This window comes from Argiope bruennichi, chromosome 8 (assembly GCF_947563725.1).
Source record: "Argiope bruennichi chromosome 8, qqArgBrue1.1, whole genome shotgun sequence".
In the NCBI taxonomy this organism is placed as follows: domain Eukaryota; kingdom Metazoa; phylum Arthropoda; class Arachnida; order Araneae; family Araneidae; genus Argiope; species Argiope bruennichi.
The window spans coordinates 39,350,913-39,369,664 of NC_079158.1; the positions used below are offsets into that span (position 1 = coordinate 39,350,913).

The 18,752-nt window shown below is 24.4% G+C and overlaps 1 protein-coding gene across 1 annotated transcript in view; it reads left to right on the forward strand.

The window, feature by feature from the left end:
• Positions 1 to 18,752, forward strand: part of LOC129980819 (voltage-dependent calcium channel type A subunit alpha-1-like) — a 129,091-nt gene that overhangs the window by 90,340 nt on the left and 19,999 nt on the right. Inside the window, exons 31-36 of the mRNA XM_056091210.1 lie at positions 1,080 to 1,163; positions 8,283 to 8,417; positions 8,726 to 8,791; positions 12,956 to 13,047; positions 16,993 to 17,143; positions 17,869 to 17,996. Of these exons, the coding sequence (XP_055947185.1) occupies positions 1,080 to 1,163; positions 8,283 to 8,417; positions 8,726 to 8,791; positions 12,956 to 13,047; positions 16,993 to 17,143; positions 17,869 to 17,996 (656 nt within the window). The remainder of the gene's footprint in view (positions 1 to 1,079; positions 1,164 to 8,282; positions 8,418 to 8,725; positions 8,792 to 12,955; positions 13,048 to 16,992; positions 17,144 to 17,868; positions 17,997 to 18,752) is intronic.

The window sequence follows — 18,752 nt, forward strand, 5'->3', positions numbered from 1 at the left end:
TGCATAATCCTTGTTTAGTAATTTCCTATAGCGCAATTACTTCTGAATTACTCTTCATAATTTTCTTTTATAAAATAATATTGAATAATTAAAAGACAATTAGACAATTGCACTTAGCAGCTTATTCATTAAACAAGACAACAATATTAAAGAAATGGAATAATATATTTGAAACAGTTCGTAAATCTTTTCTTATAATATCATAAAGTTCACCATAAACTATTAAATAGTGTACATACCTTCTAATATAAAAATTTAATTTCAGTTATAATTCATAAATTTTATAAATACTTTTGTTTTTAAAACTGATATACATACTCGTTGAAGAAAAAATTTGCCTTCTTTAGACTTCAAAAAACTACTTTAAAAAAAAATCCAAAGAAAGCAACTTCAATGACTTTTTTCATAAGTGGAGCAGCAAATTGAAATGTTTGTTCAAAAAATAAAATATCTTTGTCTTAAAATACTTTTGAATAGAAATTTAAAACATTTTTATGCAGATTTTCGAACAAGTTATTGAAATATATTTGTATGCAAGTATTAAAAGAAGTTATGCGAAGATAATAAAACATTTAAAAAAACGTAGTAGTTGTGCACATGCAGCAGAATGTTCTACTGATTCTTATGGATTTAGAGTTTTTTTATATGTGCAGACATGTTAATTTACTGCTTAATGTTTATAATTTTTCCTCGTGAATTATTATTATTATTAAAAATAAAAATTCTAAATGCATTAATTTCTTAAATGTCACTAATTCTTTATGAAATAAAAGTTTTAATTCCGTATTTGCTAGAGTTAAAAGCAACATAATTTCATCTAGTAAAATATGTTTTATAGATTCAAAATTATTTCCAAAATAAAAATTAATTTTAAAGCAACACCTTTTTCTCTTTTTTTAAAATGCATATTTTAAAATTTGATCTTCTCTATGACATTACATAATTTTATTAATAACGAAATTGAATATAAAATATTTTCTGAAAATAAATAAATCTAATGCATATTAATTCATAATTTTTCATTGAATTAATAGATTTTTCAACTTTGAAATAATAATATATTATTCCATTTTTTAAAGAATTTTTTTAGAGATCCATGGAACACTTTCGATTTCATTACTGTTGTTGGAAGTGTTATTGATGTTTTGGTTATGGAACTTGGGGTAAGTGGCTTTCGTTATTTTTTTTTTCTTTCCTTATTATAGCTAACTTTTACAGAAAAAATTAATTTTAATTTTTTTAACTGAATATAATTCAAGTATTTTATAATCAGTATCATAAATTCTAAGACCGAGTTTTTCTAAGCACATGCTTAGAATCACATTGCGCAAGCTCGTTTTTCAAAGTATTGCCTTGTTCGATCTACATTTTTTCAATGAAAATCAGTAAGCTAAAATCAAGCACAGGACTCTATTCGCTATATTGGTGATATTCAGTGAAATATTCGTGTTCTCGGGATCTCACAGTCTCATTGAAAAAGAAGGAAACAAATTCATCTCATGCATATCTTCGCCTCTTTCAAATCTTCCTCCAATTCTTCTGTACTTAAAAGGTTAACTTATTTTCAGCAAATTTGAATATGGAAAAACAACGCATTAAATGGCTCAGATCTCCGAAATTGTATGACTGTGTCATCTGTTATATAAATTCTCACAAGCATCTTATATTCCTGTACTTTTTGTTATTAGAACTTCCTCGGAAATTGGTTAGAAAATTAGTTATTATTTACTCTTGATTACCCTAATTATTTGATACATTTGCTGCTTTTTAAAGTCTCATTCAATGGAAGCTCTTCCAATTAGGCTGGTGGGTTACAACACTCCCTGAACTTATTTTTAAAAGTTAAAGTTTCTTTCTTTTTTTTTAATCGAATTTCCTTACTTTTCCACTTTAAGACTTTGATTCTCTTAGGTTACTTTATCACTTTGAAAGTCTGATGATTCACAAAAATAAAAATGTCAAAATAAGACAGAAAATAAACCAAAAAGCAATGCGGCCTCTATAAGTCCGGTGCTCGCATAGTTCATTGAGTAATTTGAAGGAGAAAGAAAAAATCAACTCTTTACTTTTAATTTAGAGAGCACGAGAACGGCAGTCGGAACAGGCCGGGCTTCCATCCAAAGTTCGTCTTTTTTTCTTTTCTTTTTTTTTTTCCCCTGTTTTTCATATTAGATGTTTATAAATTTTATTTTCGATTCTTGATGTCATGACCGATACACATAGCCTTTATTGAATATTCATTTTCCTTTCTTAGGAATTATTTTTAGATGTTACTTTTCTACAAAAGAAGTATGTAGGTAATATCTAAAACATATTTCAGGTGGAAATTGTATGAAGGATAAATTATTATTAATTATCGCTTGTGGAAAACGATGAAATGGACATCATTTTTAGCACATTTTCATTGATATTCCTTTTTGGACAACCATAACTGAGTGAAGGTGGAAGCTTGAAAAATAGGGCTCTTGTACTTTCATCTGCTGAATTATCATTCAAAAATTACAATTTTCTATTAACAAAACTGCAAGGATTTTATATACTGATTATTTAATAAGTCTGAAATGAAACAAACTTTATATACGGATTCGAAATTAAAAATTTTTTAGACACTTATGGGTAAAGCATCTTTTTTAAAATTGCAAACTCTTGGGAAATATTTCTTTCAGCTCTGTTAATTTCTGAGCTGGAGAAGTGCTACTGATCTCATTTTTGTGCCATAAAATTGAAAATTCTCGGAATTTTTCACAAGACGTAATACGTTAATCCCTTGATTAATGAATTGGCCTATTCTTGCATTGTATTATGCTCATCATTTCATTCATTAATATTCATAGATACCGGACTGTGAATTGGTGCGAATTAACATTAAACATGAACAATTCTCCACTGTTTAAGGCTTTCTTTCAATATATGCTGTTTATGAAAGATTGTATTATCTCCTACATAGTAACAAATCTTAGAACTTATTGGTGACAGTAATATGCTTGACATTTAATTGCTTTGATTTTGATATTATGAATAAATGTTATTAGTTATATTTATTAATGTTATACGAAAGCTTAAAAAATTTTCTTTCATATTAACGTGCGCCAATGATATATGTGTGTGCTTTGCTTTATATGTAATAAAATTATACGTATATGCTTTGCTTCATATGTTCTTGTATATATATGAAGACTTTTATTCCTATTTACCTACAGGATTTTTCTGTCTGGTTTATTTGTTTTAAAATTGAATGTAACTGAAAATTAGAAAAGCTGTGTCATCTTCACTGATTTCGTTTATTAATCTCTTTAATTAATTATTTACCTTAAGTATTTTAACCTCAGTATTTCTGTTTGTGTTGGTTGGACCCTATTGCAAAATTTCAAACTTTCCAGAACAAAGTGCTGAAGTCTTGTTGACTGTAAACTTCTGAAAACTGACACATGTTTATAATATCTTACTGTATTCTTCCATATCCTGCGTACCTGTTCGGATACATTCCAACAGGTACGCAGACACACCAACTTTCTCGTAAAGCACTGATTTCTGAAGAAAAATAGTGCTTAGTATGTAAAAGTTACAAGTTTGGGTGACAGAATAAACATTCCTATTTGATACAAAGCTATTGAGCTATTTTTAAGATGAAAAAAGATTTATTTTAAACCAATTAATTCGATAAATACTAGTTGGTGTACTTTTCCTAAAACATTACTTAATGTTACCTTTTTTTTCCCCATAATTGAAAAAAAAAAAGAAAAGAATTACATTACTGATAACGTTTTAGTATCAAATGTAGTTCATTTTATGCTTAAAAGTTTTATCAAATATCATTAATGTTTAAAGAAATTACGAGAATAATTTACTTAAATAATAAAACTTACATTTTTCTCTTCGTGATTATAAATATATTCTCTTATAAAAAATTTAGTTAAAAAATTTAGAATTTTAAAATTATTCTGCCCGTTTGTTTAATTTTCATATATATGATGACATAAATGAGTTTAAAAATTAATACTGTTTGTAAGCCATGTTATAGTTAGTAATAATTTAATTTCAGAATTTAATGTTAATTTTTCCTAAAAATATAAACATCAGTGTTTTTATCACATTTAGATTTATTTTCTGTGACCTTCAATTCAAAACTTGTTAATGCTTGGGTTTAAAGAAGCAAGAAATTCTCTCTGCTTCACTACATATATATAATTTATAATGTTCTGACATCAGAAATATTTATACAAGGATAAAATTGTGGTGAAATGGTTCATTTCATTTTTTTATATTGTTGTGTTATAATTGAAGTGACAGTGTGAATTATTAATATACTAAAAGTAATTTTAAAATATAAAAGTAAACTACTAATTTTAGCAGTAAAACGTAGGAAGATTACATATATACTATTATTATGTCTTGTCATTATCAAATATTAGAACTTTTCTAATACAAATGTCAAAAATATCACTTTTTGATACAGATTTCGCATAAAACCTTTTTTTTTTTTTTCTAATCTATTTTCTCTTTTTCTTTGAAATTATGCACTGAAAAGCATTTTAGCACTGCAAATTTGCAGATCTTTTCACATTTTTTATACAATTTATTCAAAGAAGCATTCACCAATATCTGCATTTTCTTTTTCTACACATTTATAAGATACATATTTTTTCATGAAATCTGGTATTTTAAAAAGGTAATACCAAGCTTCAGTTAATGAATTTATAGTTTTTATATAATAAAAATGAAATATATATTTTTTCTGTACTTTTCCAGAAGATTTAGTTTCCCTTTTATCGTTGCTGTGAAGAAAACTAATATAGTTTTTAGCAAAATTTACTATATAAATTTTATCTGGTGACATCAAATTGAATTTTTTTCATTGTTGTTGTTCAAAGTATCGAGATATTTCTTTAATGTTAAATATGAATTATTCGAAAGATTTTTTTTTCACTACTTTTCATCATTATTTGATATTATTTTTGTACTAAGCGTAAGATTTTTTTTTGTGTGTGTTTTTTTTAAATATTATCTTTTTTTTTTTTTTTCACTATTGTGTTTATCTCTAGAAGAATATTTTTTCATAATATATAATATTTTTAAACATTTTATTAATATAGTTTTTGTTCTTTTTCTTTTTATAATTTTGAATTGACATTTTTTTTTTCAAGTTTATGATTCTTTTCATATAAATTATGAGCGAAATGCTTTGAGATTTTTTTTTAAAAATTGTTTTTGAAAATGAAACCTGAATCATCATAACTGCAACTTAGGTTGAAGGTAAGACATGGCAGTTTTTCATGCAACTAAAATGAGACACCTGCAATTAGTACTTTTTGCTTTACTTCACAGCTCGTTTAGTATAGTATGCATGACAAATAGTTAGAATGTTAGGCATGATAACTTCCAACAGAATTTTGAAATCTTGTGCATTTCAATAAATATTATGAAGCATTTACAAATATTCGCATTTAATTATATAATACTCTTCATTGCATCAACTCATTTTTGTCCCTGTTTTCTTAATTTAAAAAGTAAATTTGTGGAAATTAATTATTTTTGATTAAATTATTTATTGCTGTATTTTGGCATTCTTTTCACATATTTGTGTTGTTTTTTTAATTTATATAATAGGTCTAATACAAAAACTTAATTCCATGTGTGATTTTTTTTACTCGTTTCCATTTTTTTTACATCCCCCCCTAAAAAAATATAAAAACTTTATATAAGCTCACGGTATCTTTAATTTATTTTCTGATAACAAGATACCTAAAGTCATCTCTACTTTTAACTATGTTTTTGTAATTACTTGATCTTTGATGTTTTGAACAGTATTTTTATAGATGCATTACATATTTATGCCATATAGTACTTATCGGATTTGATTGCTTAGTTTTTTTCTACTAGATTTTTATATTCTTTTTCAGTTGCTCAAGTATGAAATTCTCTCATTTAATAGGGATTTTTTGTTGTAGTTTGTTTATTATTTTTAAAATTTAAAAAAAAATTATAATCAATATATTATAATTGTTTGTAAAAATTAAGTTAAAAGAAAATTAGGGGTTTTGTTTTTCTTTGGGGGAAAAAAGGGGAGGGGGGTCATTGGGAAAGAAAAAGTTTTTTTTTCAATTAATTTATTATTTAAAATAATTTCATTCCTATATATTTGGAAATAAAACAAATTTAACTGAAGAAAAATTAATATGAATTTGTTTTGAAAAATATTTTAGAATTTATTTTTTCAGACACTTTTTTTATTAAGTTAATTTTTTAATTATTTAAATTGCATTTTCATTAGACTTGACAATTAATTATTTATATATCCATTAAGACAAAGAAAAATCCAGTCAAGCAAAGTATTTTATTTTAATTATGTTAAAAGTAATTGTAAATTCCATTCTTGTTCTCTGGAATTAATATGTCTAAAATAAATTAATAAATTTCTTTTGAAGGATAAGTTTTGTTGTGTATTTACTTTGTCTGTTGTGTGTTATTTCAATTTTTTTTAATTGTTTCTTATTATTTTATAACAGAATTCTATAAAAAATTAATTTTATAAATTATTCATTTGTTGTAGAATGTCTTTTAATTTCTTTTATTGTTAAAGGATCTTTTTAGATCCCTTTTAATTGTTTTTTATTAATTATCAATTTTTTTTAACCACAGTCATGTCTACTTTAAATTAATAATCAGATTATGTTAGAAAGTTACTTATTTGTAATTATTTAACTATTATTTTACTATGAATGATTTCTTTGCATGTTTCTAAGTATGAAAAAATTTATTATATTAGGAATATAATGATAAATCAGCTGTGATCAGGTATATATTCGATTGATTAAAAAATGATACTATAAATCCTACATATTTTATATCAAAAAATAATTCAAATAAAATCATAAAAACACTTGGTTAAGTATTATTATGGGTTTTCATATTATTTTCATTGTATTTAAGATTAATTTATATATGCATTTGTTAAGCATCATGCATTTCATATAGAAAGGTAGGCTTGCAATGTATGCTTGATTGTGCAAGATATCTGATATCAGTGCCTATTATCTTGCATGAAATTTATAAATTGAAATAGCATTGTGTGATTTTTGATGATATTTGTGCTCTTTGTGATTCAATTATATAAATTTGCTTTTCAATGGCATTGCCAAGAAATGATGTAGCATTAACTTTTGTAGCAAAATTCAGGTTACAATTATATAGTTACCTCTGAACTACTTTTGATTCTATTTAAATGCTTTCAAATAAAATACTTTACTGGCTTTTCATATTTGGAATTATCAATATAGATATATGGAAAAGAGGTTCATTTATTTTGATTATTTCAAAAATTTTGCATGATTTCTTTATTTTAATTGTGGTTAACTATATTTTTCTTAAGAAAAATGAAGAGATGTCTTTTGAATCAAAATAAGACATGCAAGATGTTTTTAATATTTTTGATATCCAATCCTTTTATCAAATAAAAATTCGTATAAATGGTTTATTAAATCGACGTTATTAATTTTTTTGGACACTGTATTGCAAGTTTAGATTTACTCAAAACAAAATAAATTAAACATAATTAATTAAGATTTAAAATGTGTTCAAAATTGAAATTTACCTAATTTAAAATCTGCTCTGATCATTTATAAAACTAATATAATAAATGCATAACAAAACTCAAATTAATAAAACATAAGCTAATAAAATATATTTAATATTAAATCACTCTTATTTTTATTGTATATGATATTTCTTTCATTTTTAAAGTTTTAAGAATTTAATTGCATGGCTTTCTGAGTAATTCTATAAACCTTTAATTCTGTTCATGAGGTAACTAACTCTTTAATTGAACCACTTTTCTACAGCCATAATTAATTTCAAAAAATTTAAATTAACAAAATCCTGTTTAATTAATGTGCCATTAAAAGTTATTACTCTGATGCCATTTTGTGTAGATTTTAATGAATAATAAAACCTTGACTAAGAAATTCTGTTCTTTACAACCGAAAAAGAAATAATATTTCACCCCACAAAATCAAGCGCATATTTAGATCAGTGCATGATATTGAAGCATATTTGAAGTCTTAAAATTCATGATGTGTTTAGCTCTCTCTTGCTATTGCTTGCATGGTCAATGCATTTCTTTCAAAAGAGTCTTTTTATATATATGCTAGCTTGTCTTTCTGGCTCTTAATAATATTTATATTGCAAGCTTTTTAATATTCCAGCATTCTGTCATACTGCCTTTCAACTAGCAGTTATCTGATTTGGGATTCATTTTTTCTCTGTATTTCAATGTTTCTATATAGACAATTCTGTCAAAACAGATCAGCTTCTTCAACGTGGGATTTCTGAGGTTATTTCGAGCAGCTCGGTTAATCAAGCTTTTAAGGCAAGGATATACTATACGGATTTTGCTCTGGACATTTATACAATCTTTTAAGGTTTGTTGATATTTCATTATCAAATTAAAAGTATGTGTAATTTTTTAAATGTAATTTTGTATATTTAAAAACATTGTTTTTCTCCTTTTTTTAACTTATAGAATTTATTATTTTAAAAGCATAAATTATTGCTATTTATCTTTATTCATTTTTAAGATTTTTAAAGAGTACATAAAAATAAAGTAAAATTAAGGTAACATTAAAGTAAAATATTAAAAATAAAAATGATTAAATTGTATTTTTTCATTTAATATGTGAAAATAAGTTTTAAAAAATGTTTAATTAAAAAAATTAATATTTTATTTCAGGCTCTTCCATATGTATGTTTGCTGATTGCTATGTTATTCTTCATTTATGCCATTATTGGAATGCAGGTATGTAAAGTCGATTTTATCAAAATTAAAAAGCCTTATATGATTGAATAAAATTTAAATTTTTAAAATTTGATACAGCAGTACAAAATTAATTTTGATACTTTGCTTCTTAACTTAAAATAATGCATTTTTTAAAATAGAATCGAAAAAATCCTGTTTTATATGTTCTTTATCTACATATAATGTATTACTTTTCATGAATTTTGTAGTTATTTAATGTTTAAAAGAAAGTCATATTTTTCTACTTTACATGAAATCAGTAGAAATGTTTTATTGATTAGCAATGATTAAAAATAATTTACCAAAATTTTCTTTTAATATCTATAATTTTATAAATATTTTAGAATTTTGCATTGTTTTTGAACTTTTATTGTGTTACTAGGTTATTTAATTTAAATTTGTGTATTCATAGAAGTTTAAATTCCTGTATTTCAGCAAAAATTTTACGCATATTTAAAAATTCTGTTGGGCACCATGTAAATTTAGAAGATTGATAGCAGTTGTTATATAATTATATATTGCAAAGTCTTGTAATAAATGTTATTTCTTTACTAGTTTTTAACAACTTGTAAAAATTCTATTCTACTTCTATATAATAGACCAAAAATGTTTTAACTGAATATTCTTACGAATTTAATTATAAATTTTTGTTATCTCTTTAAAGATCAGTATTTTGTTAAGTTATTTTAATTTTTAGTATTGTGTTTACAATTGGGTGTTATTATTTTAAATACTTCTGTCTGGATTAGAAAAATAATTTCACGTTGAAGATGTGTTGGGAAAAAATTATCATTGAAACTGTCTGCATTTATCAAATTATTCTTGAATATACTAATAACTCATATAATTTTTCTGCAAGGAACTAAAAATTGAATCGATTTCTTAGGCTTTTTAACTCACTGGGTATTAATATGAGATATTAATAATTCATATGCAAATAATTGCAATAGAATCTATTCAAATATTGAAAACTATAACAATTCCTCTTACCGTATCTTGGTTATTCCTTTAAGTGAAACTTTGTCACTGGAAATTTTTATACAGCAATTTTGTACCTTTTAATTAAAGTAATGCTCAATAAATAAAACATCATAATTTGAAATTGAAAATTGTTGAGTTTTGGCCATCATTATGGTCTCCTTGAAAAGTTAGAACCTACTAAATAGATACTAATTTTAAATATCACTTTAATTCAGATTCTGTAACTTTAATTTAATCCAAAATTAATGAATGCAATTTATAGCATAAAATTTCTTAAAAACAGAAATTTTTTAAATATATATTATGGGTTTTAAGCAATTTTCTATATTATATTGTTCAGAAAAAGCTATCATTTCTTGAAATTTTCATTACAGCAGTGAATATGAATTCTTGTTAGATTCTTGTCAGATTCATGAAGAATGCTTTGATTGTCTATTTTGATTAAACTTAAATTTAATTTAAAATATAATATTTCTGTAATTTCTCTTCATGAAGTTTAAGCTTTTAACATCTTTATAACTGGCATTACATTGTTATTAATGCATTTTTGTTAGCTTTTCTAACTAAAAGATTATGTTTATTTTAATCTAATGAAATCATCTAATAAAATCAGGTATTGAATATAGTTGTTCCTGAAAACAACTTGGACTAAAAATGTATATAATTTCTTGATCATAACTGTGCTCATCATCTAATATGCAATTATTGTTTTAAAATTTTTAATATTATTTTATTTTATACAAGAAATTATATGTTATTAGATTGTATTTTAAGTTAACATTGCTCCCACTATCAAAATATGTGGTTATAAAATTTCATCTTTAAATTTGATAATTTATAAAAATCTTAGAAATATTTTATTTGGGATAAAGACTATACTATTCATTTCTAATTATAGCATTTAAAATCATAAAAGTTTTTAGCCTTGATGTTTTAGTTATGAAAACTAGGCTCTTCTTTTATATATAAGCTTCTTTTATATTACACATATCATTTAGTTTAGAAAACTTTTAGTTTATTATATTTTTAAAAAATAAAGTAATTTACATAGAGACTGTAATCACATCAATGAAACCGATCAAAATTTCACAAACATATGAAATAAACTTTAAAAATAGCCTGTGGCTTAGCTGATTCACATATGTAGGAAATTTTAACTTCCTTATCCTGTTTTCCTTTATCCTACTTTTTCCTTTTGTTTCTTCCAACTATGCATTTGTTTCCAGCTCTTTATAATAAACAGCTTACCTATTTTTTTTAATGCCTGCTTACTGACTTAATTATTTTATGGAAAAAAGCCTCTATTGTCCTGACTAATTATCCTTGGCCATAATAAATTGTCTTATTAAGCTGAATGAAAGTTTAGTCCCTTAAAGCTGTTACAAATTGATATTATGTCATATCTTTTTATTTGTATAACACTTTGAATGCATGAACCTGCAATCAAGTTCATAATATAAAATTCAGCTTAATAAGGTATTATTTTGTCTATGTTTTATTTTCTCCTTCAATCTTTTATTCTTCCATCTATTATTGTGTTGTGTGTTCTTAAACATAACCTTTCTCCCTTGTGCTTCTGTCTGTCTTCATCCCTTAACCTTGGTAACCAACACACAGGTTTTTGGAAATATCAAGTTTGATCCTGATACAGAAATGAATCGCCACAACAACTTCCATACCTTCATACAGTCTCTCATGCTCTTATTTAGGTGAGTCAGCTACGGCTGAAACACCCAAACATCTTTGTTGTCATGAATTGGTGACTGCTGTTAAAGAATCTGGACAAATCTAAATTCTAATGTTACTTTTCAAAACTGGTAAATCCAATACATATAGTGTCAGTGTGTTGCCTGATTAACTATCATCATAATAGAGAAATATTATTTAAAAATATGTGCATGTATAATTTTCAAAAAAGCCATATAATTATATCCCTGACACTTGTGCTAATTCTTACCTGATTAATTGTTTTAAAGCAATAACTACACACATCTCATAGTAAAAATTATGCAAATGATTTATTTTAATAGTAAAGTGCTTTCCTTTAATTTAATATATATATTAATATAATGCAAAAAATCAAAATAAATGCTTAAAAGATTTCTTTGATATTGAATTATCATGGGCATTTCAACATTTTCAGAGTTCAAAATATAACGGTTTAATAAAATCAAATCTTGAATATCTGACTTTGAGAAAGTTAGAAATAAATATCCTTCAGAACTTTGAAAACACACGATGAATAATTATCTCAGTTTCCTTTTATACTATATTTCCTAAAGCATCGTCTGTCTTTTTTTATAACAGAAATCTGGTTTGATCTTGAATATTGAAGGAAAACAGAAAATATTTCTTTACTTTTTTGTATTAATTATAGAATGCCTTCTTAACACTTTGTTATATTTTGAAAAGACTTTTATTTCCTGTTGCACTAAATTTGGCATAAAAGCAATAGAAGCTTGCTATGAACAACAACAAATTCTTTTCCAGAGATTAAGCAATACGTTAAAGGTTATATGATTTTCCTAAATTCAAGCAATTATAATAAAACTTTGATTTACTTTTAGACACAAAAAAAACTCTAATAAATTTAAACATATTTTTGATTTAAGTATAAATATCTTTCATATTTTTGAACATATGCAGTTTAAATTTGAAAGAAACCATATATGTTCATCCAGAATTTTTAAATAAAAATTCAAATTTTATTTCAATAACTTTTATTTTCATATCTGCCTCAGGCTTTTAGCTGATCTTGAAAAAGCCAATAGCAAGAAAATTAAAAATGTCCAGTACTTGCATGCATGCATTTTTTTAGCAGCTTCTTGGATCTTTTAAAGTTGATACCAATCATGGCAACAAAGTAATTTTGTCTTAGTGTAGAATATAGCATTAATTTTTCTCCTTTATCGTAGAGTAGATAATAGTTTGCATTACCTGTGTAGATATGTATCGTTCTTGATTTTTCTGCATTCTTGTTTTTATCTTTTTCTAATTTTTAGTAAAACTTATAAGTAGATTGGAATGACACATTTATATTTTAGTGGGTCAGTGCAAGAACCTTCCCTTTTCTCTATGAAGTAGAATACTAATTATGAAGTTTTATTGTATTTTCATATTATTCAAAGATATGTTGAGGGATTGAATAAATACTTTTAACATATTCTCCCTCTACATGCCCAGGTATTTGGTAATATTGCTCTCAACCCTGAACAGCAAATTACTCGTCATAATAACTTCCGTTCATTCTTTCAAGGACTAATGCTACTTTTCAGGCAAGTTGAAGTCTCGCAGAGTTTTTTCATGTTGTATTTGGTGTGTGGACATCATTGGCAGCTGCACTGCAATTTGCACGTTGTATAATAAAAGACAATCTAAACAAAATTATTGACGATCTGGAGCATTTAATACTGGATTAATTTCATTTGATTATATAACTAAACTTTAAATTTTTTTATATAAAAAGTAGAAAGATTTCATTACTTTTCATTTATATTTATTTAATTTTTTTCTGTCTAAGATTTATTCATGGTAATGAAATTTGTAAACGAACTATCGCCTTTTGAATTGTTGTTTAATCAGCAAAGGTTCCCCTTTTTAATTTCCACCAATATTTGTAAGTACTAAGTGATAAAAAAAAATACAACTTAAAAGTACCAACCAATATTTTGCAAATTATTAGCTTTGAATATGCTTTTTTTCTAAAGATATGCTATATAGGTTTCTTCAAAAGTAGACTATGCAATATGAATTCTAACCTTAAAATTATAGATCAATTGGTTGATGTAACTAATATTTGATGTGTATCTCATTTGAGAACATTCAAAAGAACATCTCAAATTAATGTGGAGTTTGTAAATTTTTCTCCAAATTCTGATTTTTGCTGTCATCATATTTTTTAAATTGAGTTTTGGAACTGATTTTTATATAGAAAGTTTCCAAACTAAATTAAATTTGATTTATAAGCATTAAAATTTATTGGAATACTTTTTAAAATTCTTTTGAAAAAAAAAAGAATTAGCTTACAAAAATTAAATTTTTAATCCATAAAATCTAGATTAAAATTATGATACATAATTTTTCTGTAAATGTATTTTCTTAAATTAATCATACAACAACATGCTCCAGATCTCAAAAGATGTCACAATGCAAATTGCACTCTATCAAAAATTTTAAACAGCATGCATGGGCTTCAGTATCACTTCTACATTAAATTGGAATAATATAAGTGATAGGTGGCCAAAAGTAAATGCATGTATGCTTCATGTGTTAACACAATTGTCATAGGTACTGTTTCAATAAACTTAAATGCTTCTTCTAAATGTTGTGTGCATGCACCTGGCATTCATGGTTTTAGTTGTATTGTGTCATGTGGACTCAAGAGTCTTGACATGGGTCAGGCTGCCTTTAAATTGTCAGTTCAATACATTCATTCAAAACTTAAGCTGTTGTGATGTGACTAATTTTTAAAGAATATTTTATAAAATGGTATTTTATAACTATTTGACTTAAATAGGCTTGATGTCTTAGACTTTCAACTCCTCAAATATAAACTGTTCATTTTAAACCTGTACTCAATTTCAGATAATTTTATACATAATTTCCAATATTTTTGTTAAATAATGCCTATACTTAGTGTAAAAGTAAAAACATACAAGTTATTGAACTTGTAATTTTTAAAAAATCTTTTGTCTGCAATTCTCAGGACAAAATTCTTTATATTGGATAAAAATTATATTATTTTTTGTTTATTTATCAAAATTTTCTTAATTAAATCTTATCTCTATAAGCTAAGAGAGTCTAAAAAGCTTCTATACATAATGAGCAAAAAACAAAATGTTATATTAAAGTTTACAACAAATCAGAATTAGATGGCTCCTGAGTTAGTACAATAGTATAAAAATGCAAAATCTAATACAAAATTTTACTAGCATATGTGTTATAATAATAATACATATTATTTTTACTATCTGGCCCATGCTTGAAATTAATGCAAGAATATGAAGTGTATAATTAATTGTCCTCTTTGAGGTTAAAAGATGTGAAATATATAAATAAATATATATATATGATGAAGAGAGAAGATATTTTCTTTTTTATTTTAGTTTATACTTGAGAGAAATGCTTCCTTTTTGCTGGAACCTTTGTTAACTAGAAAAATTAATGGTTGTAAAAATTCTATTAAATTTCTAAATATAAAATTTGATAATTTTTCTAAAAAAATTTATCTTTTATTAAACATTTGTCAACATTTTTTTATCTTAAAATTTTGAATTCTGTTAATGTTGAGTAATTTCCTCTGTTCTATCTGTTAAATAAGCTATTAATGTTTTTATTTTCTATTTCAAAAAAGAATATATGTTTGATGAAAAAAATCTAATTAATTTAATTTTAAAATAAGAATAACTGCTTATATAGAATGTAATTATTTTGGAAAGAAATCAATCAAATACTTATTTAATTAATAAATAATTTTATAAAAGGTATTTGAATTTAGTAATTCAGATTTTTAATTTTTAAATTTTTAATATCTTTGCTGGTAACTTGTGCCTACCTTTTAGAATGCTTATTAAGCATTAATACATTATTAAAACCTTTATATTAAAGCTATAATATAAAAAAATTAATGCTCATGTAAATGTATTCTTAAATTATTATTCTTTTTAAACAAAAGAAATCTTTGATATTTACTCTTTGAATAAAATATATTCCCTAGCAGGATGTAATGAGAGAGACATTCTTTTTCCTCCACTATTACTTCCTGACGTCTATGTTCAAATATTTTTCTGTTTGAAAAACCTGTAAAATCAATTATTATATATGGTCTTAGAATTGCCTTGATTGAAAAAAAAAAGCTTTTAAATATTTTCATTTGATTTACTATTTGCATTTCTCTGGTATTATTATGTTAGATATAATATTTCTTTCAGCGTCAGCAAAAGACATCTTCCAAAAAATATCAAGGACATTTTAATATTTTAATTTTTGTTTCATTCAATGTTCATCTAACTTATATATTTGGTTGATTTCATTAGAGTACTAATTTATATATTGCTTCCAAATTTGTTAATAACCAAAGTAAGTCGTATTAAATTTAAAAGTGTTAAGTATTTTGCGAAATATGTAAAGAAAAATATAATGTACTTAAAAAAATTTTCCTTAAAATGAGAATAATTAGTAATTAAATAAGATTAAATAATTATTATGCATTCTGAGATTTGAATATAAAATAAATTTTGTTATTTTATTTGTTTTCTTTTCTATTATGATTGTGTAAGACCTTTTTACTTATCATTGTATGAAACAAAAAGAAAAAGAAATTTTAATCTGTGTATATATGTCCAAAATATAAAAATGATTCTTGATTTATTTTTTTTAATTATTTGTTACTTTTTGTTATCAAATATAATTTTCATTTTTATTGAGTTTCATGATCATTATTATAGATAATATTGTTCCAGAATATTTAAAAAAATATTTCCTTGTGTTTATTTGAAGAAACTTCTCTTTTCATACACTCTGTAAATAGTTAATGGAGAGACATTTACTTGTAATAAAATTAAAATACTATAAATTAAACATACTGAGCTATTAGTATTTTATAAGAATAATCAACAATAAATTTGGGGGGGTTGTAAAAATCAAAGTCTACTTACTACTTTTGTGTGAATATCATTCTTTATATTAAATTTACATTGTCCTTATCACTCCCTTGAATTTGATTTAATATTATTCCGTTTAATTTAATTACTATCTGAAAAAAATCTACATTGTGTATAATTATCTTGATATTTCGTTATACAACAAAAAACAACCCCCAGTTGTCTATTTATAATGGCTAGCGCTGACCCATTCATTTTCAGATACATAAGCAGCATGTTGCATTTGCATTTTTTATATAGTGCATGCTTTGTGTTGCAAGTTGCATGCCATAGTTGTAGTACTGCATGATACATAAATTGAACTGAGAACAGATATAATTAAATGTGCTGTATAGTAAGCACTATGTGCATTATTATTTTTTAAAGTAATTCATATTTAAAATTATACTTTTTTTTATCTATATTTTTTTTTTGTACTTTTTTATTTGAATAATCTTTTGCTTTTAAAATTCAGTACTTCTGGTTTTATACAAAGTTAAAAAAACTCCAAAATTCTATCTGTTCTCAGTTTTTCTTACTTATTAGCCTGAAATCTAATTGAAATGTAACATTCGTTAGGTGTGCTACTGGTGAGGCATGGCAAGCAATAATGTTGTCATGCATTAAAGGATCTCCCTGTGATGAACGTTCAGGAAAGGGTCCGAAAGAATGCGGGAGTAACTTAGCATATGCTTATTTTGTGAGCTTCATATTTTTCTGTTCATTTTTAGTAAGTACAAAAAAAAATTGCATTTTTCAATTTTTTTAGTTGTAGTCTTAAAAATGTTTTCAAGACTATTATAGAATTTTTTTTTTCTATATAATTATTTATACATTATTTTATATTTTTAAATTAACGTAATCTATAACAGAAACATAATCTATATTTCGAAATTGAAGTTCTTACATTGTGCTCATATCACTATAAAAGTTTCTGCATTTCTTTTTCTTTGTGTCAGTTTTATTTCTGTGCGCTTGCTTTAAAAATTGTAGTACTGTATGTATTAATAATTTTAATATATCTATACATCGTGTAATTTATTTTTGTCTGCATTGAATTATTCTTTAAATAAAAAAGGTTAATTATTTTTAATTTAAAAAAAGGTTTTAATTTCATGATCTGTTTTCATATATGTTTTTTCTGATTACTTGGAATAGCTAGAACATCCCTTTTTAGAAATGTGATAGTATAAATTGCACTTCCTTGTTTGTTGTTAATGCAATAATGATAAAAAGCTTCTATATCTTTCTAGATGATTAAAGCTTCCAAAACTTAAACAGAAAAATTCAGACAGATATGCTAGATTCAGTTGTGTTTATGATTTCTCTTTCTTTCTGTTTCATCTATTGCTTTAATTTGAATTCAAGTGAAAGCTCAGTAAAATAGTTATTCAGATGATATAGAAAAAAATCTTAAATTTTTGATATTCTGATATATTCAATCATTTATCATAGATGCTGAATCTTTTTGTTGCTGTTATTATGGACAATTTTGATTATCTTACTCGAGATTCTTCAATTCTTGGAGCACATCATTTAGATGAATTCATTAGAATGTGGGCAGAATATGATCCCCAGGCAACGTAAGCAATTTTCTCTAAATTATTCATATGCATTAAATGTGTATGCAATGAGTACTATTACAAAACAACTATATATATTCATTTTACTAATTGATGAAACAAATTCCTATCTTAAAGTTTCTATATTTTAAACTAAATCATTATTTTTATATGTATTTGTGATAAATATTCAAATAATTTTTAATGTTATTGTCAAAAATTATTAGTTGTCCAACCAGTTATTCTCATTTCAAAGATATAATTAACAGAGAATATTTATCTAAGCATTTTCATGACCTTAAATACGAATTAAAATAAAAACCAATGTATGGCACATGCATTGAAATAATATAAAAGATAGAAAAATTATATTTTTATTGACTTTTTATTATAATTTTCTGAAAACTTTGTGATTGTGTAATAAAATTAACAAATTAAAGTGCTATTTTAGCAAATACCTTTGAAAAATTTAGTAAAGAGGAAGTTTCATGAAAAAAAAAAAAAATCAGTACCGCAAAAAATTGCTATCCTTCAAATGCACCAGGAGCTTGTAGTGCAAAATTAAATAATTCGATAATTGCATTTGCCACAAGCTTTATCCTGTTCAGCTGTTAGAAAGCTTCTAATAGATTCTGTAAATTGTTATATAGAATATCATAAGTTATATATGTTCATAAGTTATTATTGTTGAATATTACTTTCAATTGAAAATTGAAGAATTCTTGTCTACAACAAATAAAAAGTTTTTCCGAAGTAATGCATGTTTTAATTGTTACA